Source organism: Salmo salar, chromosome ssa10, assembly GCF_905237065.1.
Source record: "Salmo salar chromosome ssa10, Ssal_v3.1, whole genome shotgun sequence".
NCBI classification, from domain to species: Eukaryota; Metazoa; Chordata; class Actinopteri; order Salmoniformes; family Salmonidae; genus Salmo; species Salmo salar.
Window position 1 is genome coordinate 121967932 of NC_059451.1, and position 21296 is coordinate 121989227.

Sequence of the window (21296 nt, forward strand, 5' to 3'; positions counted from 1 at the left end):
GAGCCTCACATACAGTATATCGTTTGGTCATTGTGCCGCCACAGAATGAATTGTGAGCAAGATAAAGCTTTATATATTATTGAAACAATGTTGCGATTGTTTGTGAGAATGCCAACAGGCGTGGTTCCTGTGGGGGAAAGATTGTATTGGGGACAGGAAGCCAAGATGGACACACTTCCTCTCCCAGACCCGCACATGCATGTGTGTTTGAGCACACACACACACACACACACACACACACACACACACACACACACACACACACACACACACACACACACACACACACACACACACACATGAATGTGGGGGTCTGGGAGAGGAAGTGTGTCCATCTGATGAATGGGCATGTGCCTGAACTCAATTTTATACACTAGTCGTAGTCTCACCCATTCATTTCTAACGACCGGTCGGGAAACACCACAGGTGTACAAAAGTTAAATAAAACACCCAAAATGTAATGAAAATCATCGAAATGTATGTTGTGTGTTCAGATGCCCTGTGTGGACAAAGTCATGGAACCTTATGACAATCAGATTAAATTAACTACATGTTTTAGAGAAAAAACTTGTAAATCTGGTTCAAAAATGAAAATTGTGGACTTTTTCCACCACTGGTAAAAACTTTGTTCAAATACTCTTATTATAATGTTATACTGCTATTTATAATGTTATTACAACGGTCATTATACAGTTACTATACTGTTTATTATCAATTTAATAGATGAAACATTGATGCTGTATCTGGACGGAATTATATTGTCAGTTTCATTCCGTCAGTTACTGCGCCTGCGCCTGTAGAGCCTCGCTGTTTGCGGCAGTGGTCAGTCTCTCTGCAAAATAATCTCTTTTTTATTTTACATTTATTATTCCCGCATGCCGTTTTGTTTGCTTTTATACATTTGAAGTAGCAGTGAAATCATAGTGTTAACCGACATGGTGTATCGTCGATCCAGTAGGTGAACCTAGCTATAAAAGAGGCTGGATGATTATTCAGAGATGATACGCTCCTCATCATCAAACGGTGGGTCGGTCCTCCGCTCCGGTGTCATGCACAGCAGCAACACAGCCAGGGATGCAGCGTTAAATCAAGGCATATAGAAGTAGACCTACTTGTTAATAAACCCCTCCACCACCACCACCACCTCCCACCCTTAATGAGAATATCGTCGTGATGGCTGATGAAGATGAACAACAATCTGGTCAGCTGAAGTCACATTCGGTATTGGGCTGTCTTCTTCCACCGCTAGTACCAGGACTCCAGGGCCCGGAGGCCAATGCGTTGCACTACAAAATTAAGAATTCAATTTGGTAAGACAATTGCATGAATGCAATGCATTCAATGGTCAATGCACACACACACACACTACACACACACACACTTCACTCGCTTATAAATTAGCCACGCTGCTGCACAGGTACAAAATGATGACAGACCAGGAGTTCACTCTCATTTAGCTATTGGAATCGTTAGCTAATCAATATGTAGCTAGCTAATAGCTAACTAAAATGATGTGTATTTAACTGACGTTAGCTAATAGTAGAATATTCATGTCGTTTAGTTTGTTAGCTAGCTAACTAGCTAATATTGGTCATCTCTCCATGCTAGGCTGTTGGGGCTGGTTGTGTAAATGATTGCTGCTAGTTAGCCTAGATAGCTAGCCAATTTTCCAGACAGTGAAATAGCTGGCTGTACACACACACACACACACTCTGTAGCTTGCTAGCTACAACATGACAACTAGCTAGCTAACATTGATAATGTAATGTGTGTGTAATAGCTAATTAGCTACATGTATGCATGCATAGCCAAGAGAGGCCCAATGATAGTCATAAAGCTGCAGTATGATTAGCCAGCTATATATGTCCATGACATAAATTACCCATAATGCCATTGAATCCAGTGTTTGGGCACAACATGGACTGTTCTGTATTCTTGTTGATGAGACCTGTCTTATCAATAAAACTACCTTGGCTAGGTGGGATATCCACCACGTTGCTTAGGCCTATCATATCCTATCATATCCTATCCTGTCACATCATATTACATCATATCCTATCCTATCACATCCTATTACATCATATCCTATCCTATCACATCCTATTACATCATATCCTATCCTGTCACATCCTATTACATCATATCCTATCACATCCTATTACATCATATCCTATCATATCTTGTCATATCCTATCATATCCTATCCTGTCACATCCTATTACATCATATCCTATCACATCCTATTACATCATATCCTATCACATCCTATCACATCCTATCATATCCTATTACATCTTATCCTATCACATCCAATTACATCATATCCTATCACATCCTATCACATCATATCCTATCACATCTTATCCTATCACATCTTATCCTATCATATCCTATTACATCATATCCTATCACATCCTATTACATCCTATCACATCCTATCATATCCTATCACATCTTATCCTATCACATCCTATTACATCATATCCTATCCTATCACATCCTATCACATCATATCCTATCACATCCTATCAAATCTTATCCTATCACAAGTGAATAGGGTGTAGGCCATAGGGCCTCTGGGTCCCTTTCTAGATTCTATTGCTATGATGTAAACGCAACAGGCTGTTGTGTGGAATTGAGGGCTTGTACTGACCTGAGAACATGTTTGTTATGCTACTGCGTTTTTCCACTGTCTCCCTCCCTTTCTCTCTCTCTATTCCCCCCCTTCTCTCTCTCTCCCCTTCTCTCTCTCTCTCTCTCTCTCTCTCTCTCTCTCTCTCTCTCTCTCTCTCTCTATTCCCCCCTTCTCTCTCTCCCCCCTCCCTTCTCTCTCTCTCTCCCCTTCTCTCTCTCCCCCCTTCTCTCTCTCTCTCTCTCTCTCTATTTTTCTCTCTTTCTCATTGTAGCAAATCTGTCCAGCCAAAAGTGGACAACATATTGGTGAGTAGTTGTGATTGTCATAGATAGATATCAGTTTATGTCTTAGACGCAGAGTGAAAAACAAGAGTTTAGACTAGTTTAAAGGTGCACATCTACCAGAATGCACCAATTTAGTGATCATTTCAATTTCCTTGTGTGTTTTTGAAGAATATGGCATAGAAATACCAGAAACTGCTAGAACAACTGTGTTTCAGTAACACTTGATTTAAATGATGCAGGTATAATGCGGGTTATAAGCATGTAGTTATGAGCCTTCATAATGTCATAAGGCTTATAACCTATCGAGGTTTGGGGTCAGTTCCGTTTAAATTCCAATTCAGGAAGGACGTTTAACCTTCTATTTAACTAGGGCAAGTCAGTTAAGAACAAATTATTATTTACAATGACGGCCTACCGGGGAAAAGTGGGTTAAACTGCCTTGTTCAGGGGGCAGAAAAACAGATTTTTACCTTGTCAGCTCAGGGATTTGATCAGGCAACCTTTTGGTTACTAGCCCTCCACTCTAACCGCTAGGCTACCTGCCGCCCCTCCACTCTAACCAGTAGGCTACCTGCCTCCCCTCCACTCTAACCACTAGGCTACCTGCCGCCCCTCCACTCTAACCACTAGGCTACCTGCCGCCCCTCCACTCTAACCACTAGGCTACCTGCCGCCCCTCCACTCTAACCACTAGGCTACCTGCCCCCCCTCCACTCTAACCACTAGGCTACCTGCCCCCCCTCCAGTCTAACCACTAGGCTACCTGCCACCCCTCCACTCTAACCACTACGCTACCTGCCTCCCCTCCACTCTAACCACTAGGCTACCTGCCACCCCTTCACTCTAACCACTAGGCTACCTGCCGCCCCTCCACTCTAACCACTAGGCTACCTGCCACCCCTCCACTCTAACCACTAGGCTACCTGCCGCCCCTCCACTCTAACCACTAGGCTACCTGCCGCCCCTCCACTCTAACCACTAGGCTACCTGCTGTCCCTGCACTCTAACCACTAGGCTACCTGCCTCCCCTCCACTCTAACCACTAGGCTACCTGCCACCCCTACACTCTAACCACTAGGCTACCTGCCGCCCCTACACTCTAACCGCTAGGCTACCTGCCGCCTCTACACTCTAACCGCTAGACTACCTGCCTCCCCTCCACTCTAACCACTAGGCTACCTGCCGCCCCTCCACTCTAACCACTAGGCTACCTGCCTCCCCTCCACTCTAACCACTAGGCTACCTGCCTCCCCTCCACTCTAACCACTAGGCTACCTGCCGCCCCTCCACTCTAACCACTAGGCTACCTGCCGCCCCTCCACTCTAACCACTAGGCTACCTGCCGCCCTCCACTCTAACCACTAGGCTACCTGCCGCCCCTCCACTCTAACCACTAGGCTACCTGCCGCCCCTCCACTCTAACCACTAGGCTACCTGCCTCCCCTCCACTCTAACCACTAGGCTACCTGCCTCCCCTCCACTCTAACCAGTAGGCTACCTGCCGCCCCTCCACTCTAACCACTAGGCTACCTGCCGCCCCTCCACTCTAACCGCTAGGCTACCTGCCTCCCCTCCCCTCTAACCACTAGGCTACCTGCCGCCCCTCCACTCTAACCACTAGGCTACCTGCCCCCCCTCCACTCTAACCACTAGGCTACCTGCCCCCCTCCAGTCTAACCACTAGGCTACCTGCCACCCCTCCACTCTAACCACTAGGCTACCTGCCTCCCCTCCACTCTAACCACTAGGCTACCTGCCACCCCTTCACTCTAACCACTAGGCTACCTGCCGCCCCTCCACTCTAACCACTAGGCTACCTGCCACCCCTCCACTCTAACCACTAGGCTACCTGCCGCCCCTCCACTCTAACCACTAGGCTGTCTGCCGCCCCTCCACTCTAACCACTAGACTACCTGCCGCCCCTCCACTCTAACCGCTAGGCTACCTGCCTCCACTCTAACCGCTAGGCTACCTGCCTCCCCTCCACTCTAACCACTAGGCTACCTGCCGCCCCTCCACTCTAACCACTAGGCTACCTGCCACCCCTCCACTCTAACCACTAGGCTACCTGCCGCCCCTCCACTCTAACCACTAGGCTACCTGCCGCCCCTCCACTCTAACCACTAGAGTACCTGCCTCCCCTCCACTCTAACCCCTAGACTACCTGCCGCCTCTCCACTCTAACCACTAGGCTACCTGCCTCCCCTCCACTCTAACCACTAGGCTACCTGCCTCCCCTCCACTCTAACCGCTAGGCTACCTGCCGCCCCTCCACTCTAACCACTAGACTACCTGCCGCCCCTCCACTCTAACCACTAGGCTGTCTGCCGCCCCTCCACTCTAACCACTAGACTACCTGCCGCCCCTCCACTCTAACAGCTAGGCTACCTGCCTCCCCTCCACTCTAACCACTAGGCTACCTGCCTCCCCTCCACTCTAACCACTAGGCTACCTGCCTCCCCTCCACTCTAACCACTAGGCTACCTGCCGCCCCTCCACTCTAACCACTAGGCTACCTGCCGCCCCTCCACTCTAACCACTAGGCTACCTGCCGCCCCTCCACTCTAACCACTAGGCTACCTGCCGCCCCTCCACTCTAACCACTAGGCTACCTGCCTCCCCTCCACTATAACCACTAGGCTACCTGCCGCCCCTCCACTCTAACCACTATGCTACCTGCCGCCCCTACACTCTAACCACCTGCCGCCCCTCCACTCTAACCACTAGGCTACCTGCCTCCCCTCCACTCTAACCACTAGGCTACCTGCCTCCCCTCCACTCTAACCACTAGGCTACCTGCCACCCCTCCACTCTAACCACTAGGCTACCTGCCGCCCCTCCACTCTAACCACTAGGCTACCTGCCGCCCCTCCACTCTAACCACTAGGCTACCTGCCGCCCCTCCACTCTAACCACTAGGCTACCTGCCGCCCCTCCACTCTAACCACTAGGCTACCTGCCTCCCCTCCACTCTAACCACTAGGTTACCTGCCTCCCCTCCACTCTAACCACTAGGCTACCTGCCTCCCCTCCACTCTAACCACTAGGCTACCTGCCGCCCCTCCACTCTAACCACTAGGCTACCTGCCGCCCCTCCACTCTAACCACTAGGCTACCTGCCGCCCCTCCACTCTAACCACTAGGCTACCTGCCGCCCCTCCACTCTAACCACTAGGCTACCTGCCTCCCCTCCACTCTAACCACTAGGCTACCTGCCGCCCCTCCACTCTAACCACTAGGCTACCTGCCCCCCCTCCACTCTAACCACTAGGCTACCTGCCCCCCTCCAGTCTAACCACTAGGCTACCTGCCACCCCTCCACTCTAACCACTAGGCTACCTGCCTCCCCTCCACTCTAACCACTAGGCTACCTGCCTCCCCTCCACTCTAACCAGTAGGCTACCTGCCGCCCCTCCACTCTAACCACTAGGCTACCTGCCGCCCCTCCACTCTAACCGCTAGGCTACCTGCCTCCCCTCCCTCTAACCACTAGGCTACCTGCCGCCCCTCCACTCTAACCACTAGGCTACCTGCCCCCCTCCACTCTAACCACTAGGCTACCTGCCCCCCTCCAGTCTAACCACTAGGCTACCTGCCACCCCTCCACTCTAACCACTAGGCTACCTGCCTCCCCTCCACTCTAACCACTAGGCTACCTGCCACCCCTTCACTCTAACCACTAGGCTACCTGCCGCCCCTCCACTCTAACCACTAGGCTACCTGCCACCCCTCCACTCTAACCACTAGGCTACCTGCCGCCCTCCACTCTAACCACTAGGCTGTCTGCCGCCCCTCCACTCTAACCACTAGACTACCTGCCGCCCCTCCACTCTAACCGCTAGGCTACCTGCCTCCACTCTAACCGCTAGGCTACCTGCCTCCCCTCCACTCTAACCACTAGGCTACCTGCCGCCCCTCCACTCTAACCACTAGGCTACCTGCCACCCCTCCACTCTAACCACTAGGCTACCTGCCGCCCCTCCACTCTAACCACTAGGCTACCTGCCGCCCCTCCACTCTAACCACTAGAGTACCTGCCTCCCCTCCACTCTAACCCCTAGACTACCTGCCGCCTCTCCACTCTAACCACTAGGCTACCTGCCTCCCCTCCACTCTAACCACTAGGCTACCTGCCTCCCCTCCACTCTAACCGCTAGGCTACCTGCCGCCCCTCCACTCTAACCACTAGACTACCTGCCGCCCCTCCACTCTAACCACTAGGCTGTCTGCCGCCCCTCCACTCTAACCACTAGACTACCTGCCGCCCCTCCACTCTAACAGCTAGGCTACCTGCCTCCCCTCCACTCTAACCACTAGGCTACCTGCCTCCCCTCCACTCTAACCACTAGGCTACCTGCCTCCCCTCCACTCTAACCACTAGGCTACCTGCCGCCCCTCCACTCTAACCACTAGGCTACCTGCCGCCCCTCCACTCTAACCACTAGGCTACCTGCCGCCCCTCCACTCTAACCACTAGGCTACCTGCCGCCCCTCCACTCTAACCACTAGGCTACCTGCCTCCCCTCCACTATAACCACTAGGCTACCTGCCGCCCCTCCACTCTAACCACTATGCTACCTGCCGCCCCTACACTCTAACCACCTGCCGCCCCTCCACTCTAACCACTAGGCTACCTGCCTCCCCTCCACTCTAACCACTAGGCTACCTGCCTCCCCTCCACTCTAACCACTAGGCTACCTGCCACCCCTCCACTCTAACCACTAGGCTACCTGCCGCCCCTCCACTCTAACCACTAGGCTACCTGCCGCCCCTCCACTCTAACCACTAGGCTACCTGCCGCCCCTCCACTCTAACCACTAGGCTACCTGCCGCCCCTCCACTCTAACCACTAGGCTACCTGCCTCCCCTCCACTCTAACCACTAGATTACCTGCCTCCCCTCCACTCTAACCACTAGGCTACCTGCCTCCCCTCCACTCTAACCACTAGGCTACCTGCCGCCCCTCCACTCTAACCACTAGGCTACCTGCCGCCCCTCCACTCTAACCACTAGGCTACCTGCCGCCCCTCCACTCTAACCACTAGGCTACCTGCCGCCCCTCCACTCTAACCACTAGGCTACCTGCCTCCCCTCCACTCTAACCACTAGGCTACCTGCCGCCCCTCCACTCTAACCACTAGGCTACCTGCCCCCCTCCACTCTAACCACTAGGCTACCTGCCCCCCTCCAGTCTAACCACTAGGCTACCTGCCACCCCTCCACTCTAACCACTAGGCTACCTGCCTCCCCTCCACTCTAACCACTAGGCTACCTGCCACCCCTTCACTCTAACCACTAGGCTACCTGCCGCCCCTCCACTCTAACCACTAGGCTACCTGCCACCCCTCCACTCTAACCACTAGGCTACCTGCCGCCCCTCCACTCTAACCACTAGGCTGTCTGCCGCCCCTCCACTCTAACCACTAGGCTACCTGCCGCCCCTCCACTCTAACCGCTAGGCTACCTGCCTCCACTCTAACCGCTAGGCTACCTGCCTCCCCTCCACTCTAACCACTAGGCTACCTGCTGCCCCTCCACTCTAACCACTAGGCTACCTGCCACCCCTCCACTCTAACCACTAGGCTACCTGCCGCCCCTCCACTCTAACCACTAGGCTACCTGCCGCCCATCCACTCTAACCACTAGACTACCTGCCTCCCCTCCACTCTAACCACTAGACTACCTGCCGCCTCTCCACTCTAACCACTAGGCTACCTGCCTCCCCTCCACTCTAACCACTAGGCTACCTGCCTCCCCTCCACTCTAACCGCTAGGCTACCTGCCGCCCCTCCACTCTAACCACTAGACTACCTGCCGCCCCTCCACTCTAACCACTAGGCTGTCTGCCGCCCCTCCACTCTAACCACTAGACTACCTGCCTCCCCTCCACTCTAACAGCTAGGCTACCTGCCTCCCCTCCACTCTAACCACTAGGCTACCTGCCTCCCCTCCACTCTAACTACTAGGCTACCTGCCGCCCCTCCACTCTAACCACTAGGCTACCTGCCGCCCTCCACTCTAACCACTAGGCTACCTGCCGCCCCTCCACTCTAACCACTAGGCTACCTGCCGCCCTCCACTCTAACCACTAGGCTACCTGCCGCCCCCCACTCTAACCACTAGGCTACCTGCCCCCCTCCACTCTAACCACTAGGCTACCTGCCGCCCCTCCACTCTAACCACTAGGCTGTCTGCCGCCCCTCCACTCTAACCACTAGACTACCTGCCGCCCCTCCACTCTAACCGCTAGGCTACCTGCCTCCACTCTAACCGCTAGGCTACCTGCCTCCCCTCCACTCTAACCACTAGGCTACCTGCCGCCCCTCCACTCTAACCACTAGGCTACCTGCCACCCCTCCACTCTAACCACTAGGCTACCTGCCGCCCCTCCACTCTAACCACTAGGCTACCTGCCGCCCCTCCACTCTAACCACTAGGGTACCTGCCTCCCCTCCACTCTAACCCCTAGGCTACCTGCCGCCTCTCCACTCTAACCACTAGGCTACCTGCCTCCCCTCCACTCTAACCACTAGGCTACCTGCCTCCCCTCCACTCTAACCGCTAGGCTACCTGCCGCCCCTCCACTCTAACCACTAGACTACCTGCCGCCCCTCCACTCTAACCACTAGGCTGTCTGCCGCCCCTCCACTCTAACCACTAGGCTACCTGCCGCCCCTCCACTCTAACAGCTAGGCTACCTGCCTCCCCTCCACTCTAACCACTAGGCTACCTGCCTCCCCTCCACTCTAACCACTAGGCTACCTGCCCCCCTCCACTCTAACCACTAGTCTACCTGCCGCCCCTCCACTCTAACCACTAGGCTACCTGCCGCCCCTCCACTCTAACCACTAGGCTACCTGCCGCCCCTCCACTCTAACCACTAGGCTACCTGCCGCCCCTCCACTCTAACCACTAGGCTACCTGCCTCCCCTCCACTATAACCACTAGGCTACCTGCCGCCCCTCCACTCTAACCACTATGCTACCTGCCGCCCCTACACTCTAACCACCTGCCGCCCCTCCACTCTAACCACTAGGCTACCTGCCTCCCCTCCACTCTAACCACTAGGCTACCTGCCTCCCCTCCACTCTAACCACTAGGCTACCTGCCTCCCCTCCACTCTAACCACTAGGCTACCTGCCACCCCTCCACTCTAACCACTAGGCTACCTGCCGCCCCTCCACTCTAACCACTAGGCTACCTGCCGCCCCTCCACTCTAACCACTAGGCTACCTGCCGCCCCTCCACTCTAACCACTAGGCTACCTGCCGCCCCTCCACTCTAACCACTAGGCTACCTGCCTCCCCTCCACTCTAACCACTAGGTTACCTGCCGCCCCTCCACTCTAACCACTAGGCTACCTGCCTCCCCTCCACTCTAACCACTAGGCTACCTGCCGCCCCTCCACTCTAACCACTAGGCTACCTGCCGCCCCTCCACTCTAACCACTAGGCTACCTGCCGCCCCTCCACTCTAACCACTAGGCTACCTGCCGCCCCTCCACTCTAACCACTAGGCTACCTGCCTCCCCTCCACTCTAACCACTAGGCTACCTGCCGCCCCTCCACTCTAACCACTAGGCTACCTGCCCCCTCCACTCTAACCACTAGGCTACCTGCCCCCTCCAGTCTAACCACTAGGCTACCTGCCACCCCTCCACTCTAACCACTAGGCTACCTGCCTCCCCTCCACTCTAACCACTAGGCTACCTGCCCCCCTCCACTCTAACCAGTAGGCTACCTGCCGCCCCTCCACTCTAACCACTAGGCTACCTGCCGCCCCTCCACTCTAACCGCTAGGCTACCTGCCTCCCCTCCACTCTAACCACTAGGCTACCTGCCGCCCCTCCACTCTAACCACTAGGCTACCTGCCCCCCTCCACTCTAACCACTAGGCTACCTGCCCCCCTCCAGTCTAACCACTAGGCTACCTGCCGCCCCTCCACTCTAACCACTAGGCTACCTGCCTCCCCTCCACTCTAACCACTAGGCTACCTGCCACCCCTTCACTCTAACCACTAGGCTACCTGCCGCCCCTCCACTCTAACCACTAGGCTACCTGCCACCCTCCACTCTAACCACTAGGCTACCTGCCGCCCCTCCACTCTAACCACTAGGCTGTCTGCCGCCCCTCCACTCTAACCACTAGGCTACCTGCCGCCCCTCCACTCTAACCGCTAGGCTACCTGCCCCTCCACTCTAACCGCTAGGCTACCTGCCGCCCCTCCACTCTAACCACTAGGCTACCTGCCGCCCCTCCACTCTAACCACTAGGCTACCTGCCGCCCCTCCACTCTAACCACTAGGCTACCTGCCGCCCCTCCACTCTAACCACTAGGCTACCTGCCGCCCCTCCACTCTAACCACTAGGGTACCTGCCGCCCCTCCACTCTAACCACTAGGCTACCTGCCGCCTCTCCACTCTAACCACTAGGCTACCTGCCGCCCCTCCACTCTAACCACTAGGCTACCTGCCGCCCCTCCACTCTAACCGCTAGGCTACCTGCCGCCCCTCCACTCTAACCACTAGGCTACCTGCCGCCCCTCCACTCTAACCACTAGGCTGTCTGCCGCCCCTCCACTCTAACCACTAGGCTACCTGCCGCCCCTCCACTCTAACCGCTAGGCTACCTGCCTCCCCTCCACTCTAACCACTAGGCTACCTGCCGCCCCTCCACTCTAACCACTAGGCTACCTGCCTCCCCTCCACTCTAACCACTAGGCTACCTGCCGCCCCTCCACTCTAACCACTAGGCTACCTGCCGCCCCCTCCACTCTAACCACTAGGCTACCTGCCGCCCCTCCACTCTAACCACTAGGCTACCTGCCGCCCCTCCACTCTAACCACTAGGCTACCTGCCGCCCCTCCACTATAACCACTAGGCTACCTGCCGCCCCTCCACTCTAACCACTATGCTACCTGCCCTGCCCTCCACTCTAACCACTAGGCTACCTGCCGCCCCTCCACTCTAACCACTAGGCTACCTGCCTCCCCTCCACTCTAACCACTAGGCTACCTGCCGCCCCTCCACTCTAACCACTAGGCTACCTGCCGCCCCTCCACTCTAACCACTAGGCTACCTGCCGCCCCTCCACTCTAACCACTAGGCTACCTGCCGCCCCTCCACTCTAACCACTAGGCTACCTGCCGCCCCTCCACTCTAACCACTAGGCTACCTGCCGCCCCTCCACTCTAACCACTAGGCTACCTGCCCCCCTCCACTCTAACCACTAGGCTACCTGCCTCCCCTCCACTCTAACCACTAGGCTACCTGCCGCCCCTCCACTCTAACCACTAGGCTACCTGCCGCCCCTCCACTCTAACCACTAGGCTACCTGCCGCCCCTCCACTCTAACCACTAGGCTACCTGCCGCCCCTCCACTCTAACCACTAGGCTACCTGCCTCCCCTCCACTCTAACCACTAGGCTACCTGCCGCCCCTCCACTCTAACCACTAGGCTACCTGCCCCCCCTCCACTCTAACCACTAGGCTACCTGCCGCCCCTCCAGTCTAACCACTAGGCTACCTGCCGCCCCTCCACTCTAACCACTAGGCTACCTGCCTCCCCTCCACTCTAACCACTAGGCTACCTGCCACCCCTTCACTCTAACCACTAGGCTACCTGCCGCCCCTCCACTCTAACCACTAGGCTACCTGCCACCCCTCCACTCTAACCACTAGGCTGTCTGCCGCCCCTCCACTCTAACCACTAGGCTACCTGCCGCCCCTCCACTCTAACCGCTAGGCTACCTGCCCCCTCCACTCTAACCACTAGGCTACCTGCGCCCTCCACTCTAACCGCTAGGCTACCTGCCCCCCTCCACTCTAACCACTAGGCTACCTGCCGCCCCTCCACTCTAACCACTAGGCTACCTGCCTCCCCTCCACTCTAACCACTAGGCTACCTGCCGCCCCTCCACTCTAACCACTAGGCTACCTGCCGCCCCTCCACTCTAACCACTAGGCTACCTGCCTCCCCTCCACTCTAACCACTAGGCTACCTGCCACCCCTCCACTCTAACCACTAGGCTACCTGCCGCCCCTCCACTCTAACCACTAGGCTACCTGCCGCCCCTCCACTCTAACCACTAGGCTACCTGCCGCCCCTCCACTCTAACCACTAGGCTACCTGCCGCCTCTCCACTCTAACCACTAGGCTACCTGCCTCCCCTCCACTCTAACCACTAGGCTACCTGCCTCCCCTCCACTCTAACCGCTAGGCTACCTGCCGCCCCTCCACTCTAACCACTAGGCTACCTGCCGCCCTCCACTCTAACCACTAGGCTGTCTGCCGCCCCTCCACTCTAACCACTAGGCTACCTGCCGCCCCTCCACTCTAACAGCTAGGCTACCTGCCGCCCCTCCACTCTAACCACTAGGCTACCTGCCTCCCTCCACTCTAACCACTAGGCTACCTGCCGCCCCTCCACTCTAACCACTAGGCTACCTGCCGCCCCTCCACTCTAACCGCTAGGCTACCTGCCGCCCCTCCACTCTAACCACTAGGCTACCTGCCGCCCCTCCACTCTAACCACTAGGCTACCTGCCGCCCCTCCACTCTAACCACTAGGCTACCTGCCGCCCCTCCACTATAACCACTAGGCTACCTGCCGCCCCTCCACTCTAACCACTAGGCTACCTGGCCCTCCACTCTAACCACCTGCCGCCCCTCCACTCTAACCACTAGGCTACCTGCCGCCCCTCCACTCTAACCACTAGGCTACCTGCCTCCCCTCCACTCTAACCACTAGGCTACCTGCCGCCCCTCCACTCTAACCACTAGGCTACCTGCCGCCCCTCCACTCTAACCACTAGGCTACCTGCCGCCCCTCCACTCTAACCACTAGGCTACCTGCCGCCCCTCCACTCTAACCACTAGGCTACCTGCCGCCCCTCCACTCTAACCACTAGGCTACCTGCCGCCCCTCCACTCTAACCACTAGGCTACCTGCCGCCCCTCCACTCTAACCACTAGGCTACCTGCCGCCCCTCCACTCTAACCACTAGGCTACCTGCCGCCCCTCCACTCTAACCACTAGGCTACCTGCCGCCCCTCCACTCTAACCACTAGGCTACCTGCCTCCCTCCACTCTAACCACTAGGCTACCTGCCTCCCCTCCACTCTAACCACTAGGCTACCTGCCGCCCCTCCACTCTAACCACTAGGCTACCTGCCGCCCCTCCACTCTAACCACTAGGCTACCTGCCTCCCCTCCACTCTAACCACTAGGCTACCTGCCGCCCCTCCACTCTAACCACTAGGCTACCTGCCACCCCTCCACTCTAACCACTAGGCTACCTGCCGCCCCTCCACTCTAACCACTAGGCTACCTGCCGCCCCTCCACTCTAACCGCTAGGCTACCTGCCGCCCCTCCACTCTAACCACTAGGCTACCTGCCGCCCCTCCACTCTAACCACTAGGCTACCTGCCGCCCCTCCACTCTAACCACTAGGCTACCTGCCGCCCCTCCACTCTAACCGCTAGGCTACCTGCCTCCCCTCCGCTCTAACCGCTAGGCTACCTGCCGCCCCTAGACTCTAACCGCTAGGCTACCTGCCGCCCCCTCCACTCTAACCGCTAGGCTACCTGCCGCCCCTCCACTCTAACCACTAGGCTACCTGCCGCCCCTCCACTCTAACCACTAGGCTACCTGCCGCCCCTCCACTCTAACAACTAGGCTACCTGCCCCCCTCCACTCTAACCACTAGGCTACCTGCCGCCCCTCCACTCTAACCACTAGGCTACCTGCCCCCCCTCCACTCTAACCACTAGGCTACCTGCCGCCCCTCCACTCTAACCACTAGGCTACCTGCCGCCCCTCCACTCTAACCACTAGGCTACCTGCCGCTCCTCCACTCTAACCACTAGGCTACCTGCCGCCCCTCCACTCTAACCACTAGGCTACCTGCCGCCCCTCCACTCTAACCACTAGGCTACCTGCCGCCCCTCCACTCTAACCGCTAGGCTACCTGCCGCCCCTCCACTCTAACCACTAGGCTACCTGCCGCCCCTCCACTCTAACCACTAGGCTACCTGCCGCCCCTCCACTCTAACCACTAGGCTACCTGCCGCCCCTCCACTCTAACCACTAGGCTACCTGCCGCCCCTCCACTCTAACCACTAGGCTACCTGCCGCCCCCCCCACTCTAACCACTAGGCTACCTGCCGCCCCTCCACTCTAACCACTAGGCTACCTGCCTCCCCTCCACTCTAACCACTAGGCTACCTGCCGCCCCTCCACTCTAACCGCTAGGCTACCTGCCGCCCCTCCACTCTAACCGCTAGGCTACCTGCCTCCCCTCCACTCTAACCGCTAGGCTACCTGCCTCCCCTACACTCTAACCGCTAGGCTACCTGCCGCCCCTCCACTCTAACCGCTAGGCTACCTGCCGCCCCTCCACTCTAACCACTAGGCTACCTGCCGCCCCTCCACTCTAACCACTAGGCTACCTGCCTCCCCTCCACTCTAACCACTAGGCTACCTGCCGCCCCTCCACTCTAACCACTAGGCTACCTGCCTCCCCTCCACTCTAACCACTAGGCTACCTGCCACCCCTCCACTCTAACCACTAGGCTACCTGCCGCCCCTCCACTCTAACCACTAGGCTACCTGCCGCCCCTCCACTCTAACCACTAGGCTACCTGCCTCCCTCCACTCTAACCACTAGGCTACCTGCCGCCCCTCCACTCTAACCACTAGGCTACCTGCCTCCCCTCCACTCTAACCACTAGGCTACCTGCCGCCCCTCCACTCTAACCGCTAGGCTACCTGCCGCCCCTCCACTCTAACCGCTAGGCTACCTGCCGCCCCTCCACTCTAACCGCTAGGCTACCTGCCGCCCCTCCACTCTAACCGCTAGGCTACCTGCCGCCCCTCCACTCTAACCGCTAGGCTACCTGCCGTCCCCTCCACTCTAACCGCTAGGCTACCTGCCGCCCCTCCACTCTAACCGCTAGGCTACCTGCCGCCCCTCCACTCTAACCGCTAGGCTACCTGCCTCCCCTCCGCTCTAACCACTAGGCTACCTGCCTCCCCTAGACTCTAACCGCTAGGCTACCTGCCGCCCCTCCACTCTAACCGCTAGGCTACCTGCCACCCCTCCACTCTAACCACTAGGCTACCTGCCGCCCCTCCACTCTAACCACTAGGCTACCTGCCGCCCCTCCACTCTAACCACTAGGCTACCTGCCTCCCCTCCACTCTAACCACTAGGCTACCTGCCTCCCCTCCACTCTAACCACTAGGCTACCTGCCACCCCTCCACTCTAACCACTAGGCTACCTGCCGCCCCTCCACTCTAAACACTAGGCTACCTGCCTCCCCTCCACTCTAACCGCTAGGCTACCTGCCGCCCCTCCACTCTAACCACTAGGCTACCTGCCGCCCCTCCACTCTAACCACTAGGCTACCTGCCCCCCTCCACTCTAACCACTAGGCTACCTGCCGCCCCTCCACTCTAACCGCTAGGCTACCTGCCTCCCCTCCACTCTAACCGCTAGGCTACCTGCCTCCCCTAGACTCTAACCGCTAGGCTACCTGCCACCCCTCCACTCTAACCGCTAGGCTACCTGCCGCCCCTCCACTCTAACCACTAGGCTACCTGCCGCCCCTCCACTCTAACCACTAGGCTACCTGCCGCCCCTCCACTCTAACAACTAGGCTACCTGCCTCCCCTCCACTCTAACCACTAGGCTACCTGCCTCCCCTCCACTCTAACCACTAGGCTACCTGCCACCCCTCCACTCTAACCACTAGGCTACCTGCCTCCCCTCCACTCTAACCGCTAGACTACCTGCCGCCCCTCCACTCTAACCGCTAGGCTACCTGCCGCCCCTCCACTCTAACCGCTAGGCTACCTGCCGCCCCTCCACTCTAACCGCTAGGCTACCTGCCTCCCCTCCGCTCTAACCACTAGGCTACCTGCCTCCCCTAGACTCTAACCGCTAGGCTACCTGCCACCCCTCCACTCTAACCGCTAGGCTACCTGCCACCCCTCCACTCTAACCACTAGGCTACCTGCCGCCCCTCCACTCTAACCACTAGGCTACCTGCCGCCCCTCCACTCTAACCACTAGTCTACCTGCCTCCCCTCCACTCTAACCACTAGGCTACCTGCCTCCCCTCCACTCTAACCACTAGGCTACCTGCCGCCCCTCCACTCTAACCACTAGGCTACCTGCCTCCCCTCCACTCTAACCACTAGGCTACCTGCCTCCCTCCACTCTAACCGCTAGGGTACCTGCCGCCCCTCCACTCTAACCGCTAGACTACCTGCCGCCCCTCCACTCTAACCGCTAGGCTACCTGCCGCCCCTCCACTCTAACCGCTAGGCTACCTGCCTCCCCTCCACTCTAACCGCTAGACTACCTGCCGCCCCTCCACTCTAACCACTAGGCTACCTGCCGCCCCTCCACTCTAACCACTAGGCTACCTGCCGCCCCTCCACTCTAACCACTAGGCTACCTGCCTCCCCTCCACGCTAACCGCTAGGCTACCTGCCGCCCCTCCACTCTAACCAGTAGGCTACCTGCCGCCCCTCCACTCTAACCACTAGGCTACCTGCCGCCCCTCCACTCTAACCACTAGGCTACCTGCCGCCCCTCCACTCTAACCACTAGGCTACCTGCCGCCCCTCCACTCTAACCACTAGACTACCTGCCTCCCCCCACTCTAACCACTAGGCTACCTGCCGCCCCTCCACTCTAACCACTAGGCTACCTGCCGCCCTCCACTCTAACCACTAGGCTACCTGCCTTCCCTCCACTCTAACCGCTAGACTACCTGCCTCCCCTACACTCTAACCACTAGGCTACCTGCCGTCCCTCCACTCTAACCACTAGGCTACCTGCCGCCCCTCCACTCTAACCACTAGGCTACCTGCCTCCCCTCCACTCTAACCGCTAGACTACCTGCCGCCCCTCCACTCTAACCACTAGGCTACCTGCCGCCCCTCCACTCTAACCGCTAGGCTACCTGCCGCCCCTCCACTCTAACCGCTAGGCTACCTGCCGCCCCTCCACTCTAACCACTAGGCTACCTGCCGCCCCTCCACTCTAACCACCCAGGCTACCTGCCGTCCCTCCACTCTAACCACTAGGCTACCTGCCTCCCCTCCACGCTAACCGCTAGGCTACCTGCCGCCCCTCCACTCTAACCAGTAGGCTACCTGCCGCCCCTCCACTCTAACCACTAGGCTACCTGCCGCCCCTCCACTCTAACCACTAGGTTACCTGCCGCCCCTCCACTCTAACCACTAGGCTACCTGCCGCCCCTCCACTCTAACCACTAGACTACCTGCCGCCCCTCCACTCTAACCACTAGACTACCTGCCTCCCCCCACTCTAACCACTAGGCTACCTGCCTCCCCTCCACTCTAACCACTAGGCTACCTGCCGCCCCTCCACTCTAACCACTAGGCTACCTGCCTCCCCTCCACTCTAACCGCTAGACTACCTGCCTCCCCTACACTCTAACCACTAGGCTACCTGCCGTCCCTCCACTCTAACCACTAGGCTACCTGCCGCCCCTCCACTCTAACCACTAGGCTACCTGCCGCCCCTCCACTCTAACAACTAGGGCTACCTGCCTCCCCTCCACTCTAACCACTAGGCTACCTGCCTCCCCTCCACTCTAACCACTAGACTACCTGCCGCCCCTCCACTCTAACCACTAGGCTACCTGCCTCCCCTCCACTCTAACCACCAGGCTACCTGCCTCCCCTCCACTCTAACCACTAGGCTACCTGCCGCCCCTCCACTCTAACCACTAGGCTACCTGCCTCCCCTCCACTCTAACCACTAGACTACCTGCCGCCCCTCCACTCTAACCACTAGGCTACCTGCCTCCCCTCCACTCTAACCACTAGGCTACCTGCCTCCCCTCCACTCTAACCGCTAGGCTACCTGCCGCCCCTCCACTCTAACCGCTAGGCTACCTGCCGCCCCTCCACTCTAACCGCTAGGCTACCTGCCGCCCCTCCACTCTAACCGCTAGGCTACCTGCCTCCCCTCCACTCTAACCGCTAGACTACCTGCCGCCCCTCCACTCTAACCGCTAGGCTACCTGCCGCCCCTCCACTCTAACCGCTAGGCTACCTGCCGCCCCTCCACTCTAACCGCTAGGCTACCTGCCTCCCCTCCGCTCTAACCACTAGGCTACCTGCCTCCCCTAGACTCTAACCGCTAGGCTACCTGCCACCCCTCCACTCTAACCGCTAGGCTACCTGCCACCCCTCCACTCTAACCACTAGGCTACCTGCCGCCCCTCCACTCTAACCACTAGGCTACCTGCCGCCCCTCCACTCTAACCACTAGTCTACCTGCCTCCCCTCCACTCTAACCACTAGGCTACCTGCCTCCCCTCCACTCTAACCACTAGGCTACCTGCCACCCCTCCACTCTAACCACTAGGCTACCTGCCGCCCCTCCACTCTAAACACTAGGCTACCTGCCTCCCCTCCACTCTAACCGCTAGGCTACCTGCCGCCACTCCACTCTAACCACTAGGCTACCTGCCGCCCCTCCACTCTAACCACTACGCTACCTGCCTCCCCTCCACTCTAACCACTAGGCTACCTGCCGCCCCTCCACTCTAACCGCTAGGCTACCTGCCTCCCCTCCGCTCTAACCGCTAGGCTACCTGCCTCCCCTAGACTCTAACCGCTAGGCTACCTGCCACCCCTCCACTCTAACCGCTAGGCTACCTGCCGCCCCTCCACTCTAACCACTAGGCTACCTGCCGCCCCTCCACTCTAACCACTAGGCTACCTGCCGCCCCTCCACTCTAACAACTAGGCTACCTGCCTCCCCTCCACTCTAACCACTAGGCTACCTGCCTCCCCTCCACTCTAACCACTAGGCTACCTGCCTCCCCTCCACTCTAACCACTAGACTACCTGCCGCCCCTCCACTCTAACCACTAGGCTACCTGCCTCCCCTCCACTCTAACCACCAGGCTACCTGCCTCCCCTCCACTCTAACCACTAGGCTACCTGCCGCCCCTCCACTCTAACCACTAGGCTACCTGCCTCCCCTCCACTCTAACCACTAGACTACCTGCCGCCCCTCCACTCTAACCGCTAGGCTACCTGCCACCCCTCCACTCTAACCACTAGGCTACCTGCCGCCCCTCCACTCTAACCACTAGGCTACCTGCCGCCCCTCCACTCTAACAACTAGGCTACCTGCCTCCCCTCCACTCTAACCACTAGGCTACCTGCCTCCCCTCCACTCTAACCACTAGGCTACCTGCCGCCACTCCACTCTAACCACTAGGCTACCTGCCGCCCCTCCACTCTAACCACTACGCTACCTGCCTCCCCTCCACTCTAACCACTAGGCTACCTGCCGCCCCTCCACTCTAACCGCTAGGCTACCTGCCGCCCCTCCACTCTAACCGCTAGGCTACCTGCCTCCCCTCCGCTCTAACCACTAGGCTACCTGCCTCCCCTAGACTCTAACCGCTAGGCTACCTGCCACCCCTCCACTCTAACCGCTAGGCTACCTGCCACCCCTCCACTCTACCCACTAGGCTACCTGCCGCCCCTCCACTCTAACCACTAGGCTACCTGCCTCCCCTCCACTCTAACCACTAGTCTACCTGCCTCCCCTCCACTCTAACCACTAGGCTACCTGCCTCCCCTCCACTCTAACCACTAGGCTACCTGCCACCCCTCCACTCTAACCACTAGGCTACCTGCCGCCCCTCCACTCTAAACACTAGGCTACCTGCCTCCCCTCCACTCTAACCGCTAGGCTACCTGCCGCCACTCCACTCTAACCACTAGGCTACCTGCCGCCCCTCCACTCTAACCACTACGCTACCTGCCTCCCCTCCACTCTAACCACTAGGCTACCTGCCGCCCCTCCACTCTAACCGCTAGGCTACCTGCCTCCCCTCCGCTCTAACCGCTAGGCTACCTGCCTCCCCTAGACTCTAACCGCTAGGCTACCTGCCGCCCCTCCACTCTAACCACTAGTCTACCTGCCTCCCCTCCACTCTAACCACTAGGCTACCTGCCTCCCCTCCACTCTAACCACTAGACTACCTGCCGCCCCTCCACTCTAACCACTAGGCTACCTGCCTCCCCTCCACTCTAACCACTAGGCTACCTGCCTCCCCTCCACTCTAACCGCTAGGCTACCTGCCGCCCCTCCACTCTAACCGCTAGACTACCTGCCGCCCCTCCACTCTAACCGCTAGGCTACCTGCCGCCCCTCCACTCTAACCGCTAGGCTACCTGCCTCCCCTCCACTCTAACCGCTAGACTACCTGCCGCCCCTCCACTCTAACCACTAGGCTACCTGCCGCCCCTCCACTCTAACCACTAGGCTACCTGCCGCCCCTCCACTCTAACCACTAGGCTACCTGCCTC

General features: G+C 58.0%; 1 protein-coding gene across 1 annotated transcript in view; it reads left to right on the forward strand.

The window, feature by feature from the left end:
• Positions 1-779: 779 nt before the first annotated feature.
• The window catches only part of LOC106561777 (DNA-binding protein RFX7-like), a 50701-nt gene continuing 30184 nt past the window's right edge, over positions 780-21296 (forward strand). Inside the window, 2 exon segments of the mRNA XM_045688767.1 lie at positions 780-1310; positions 2907-2940. Coding sequence (XP_045544723.1) covers positions 1174-1310; positions 2907-2940 — 171 coding nt within the window. The 5' untranslated portion in view covers positions 780-1173.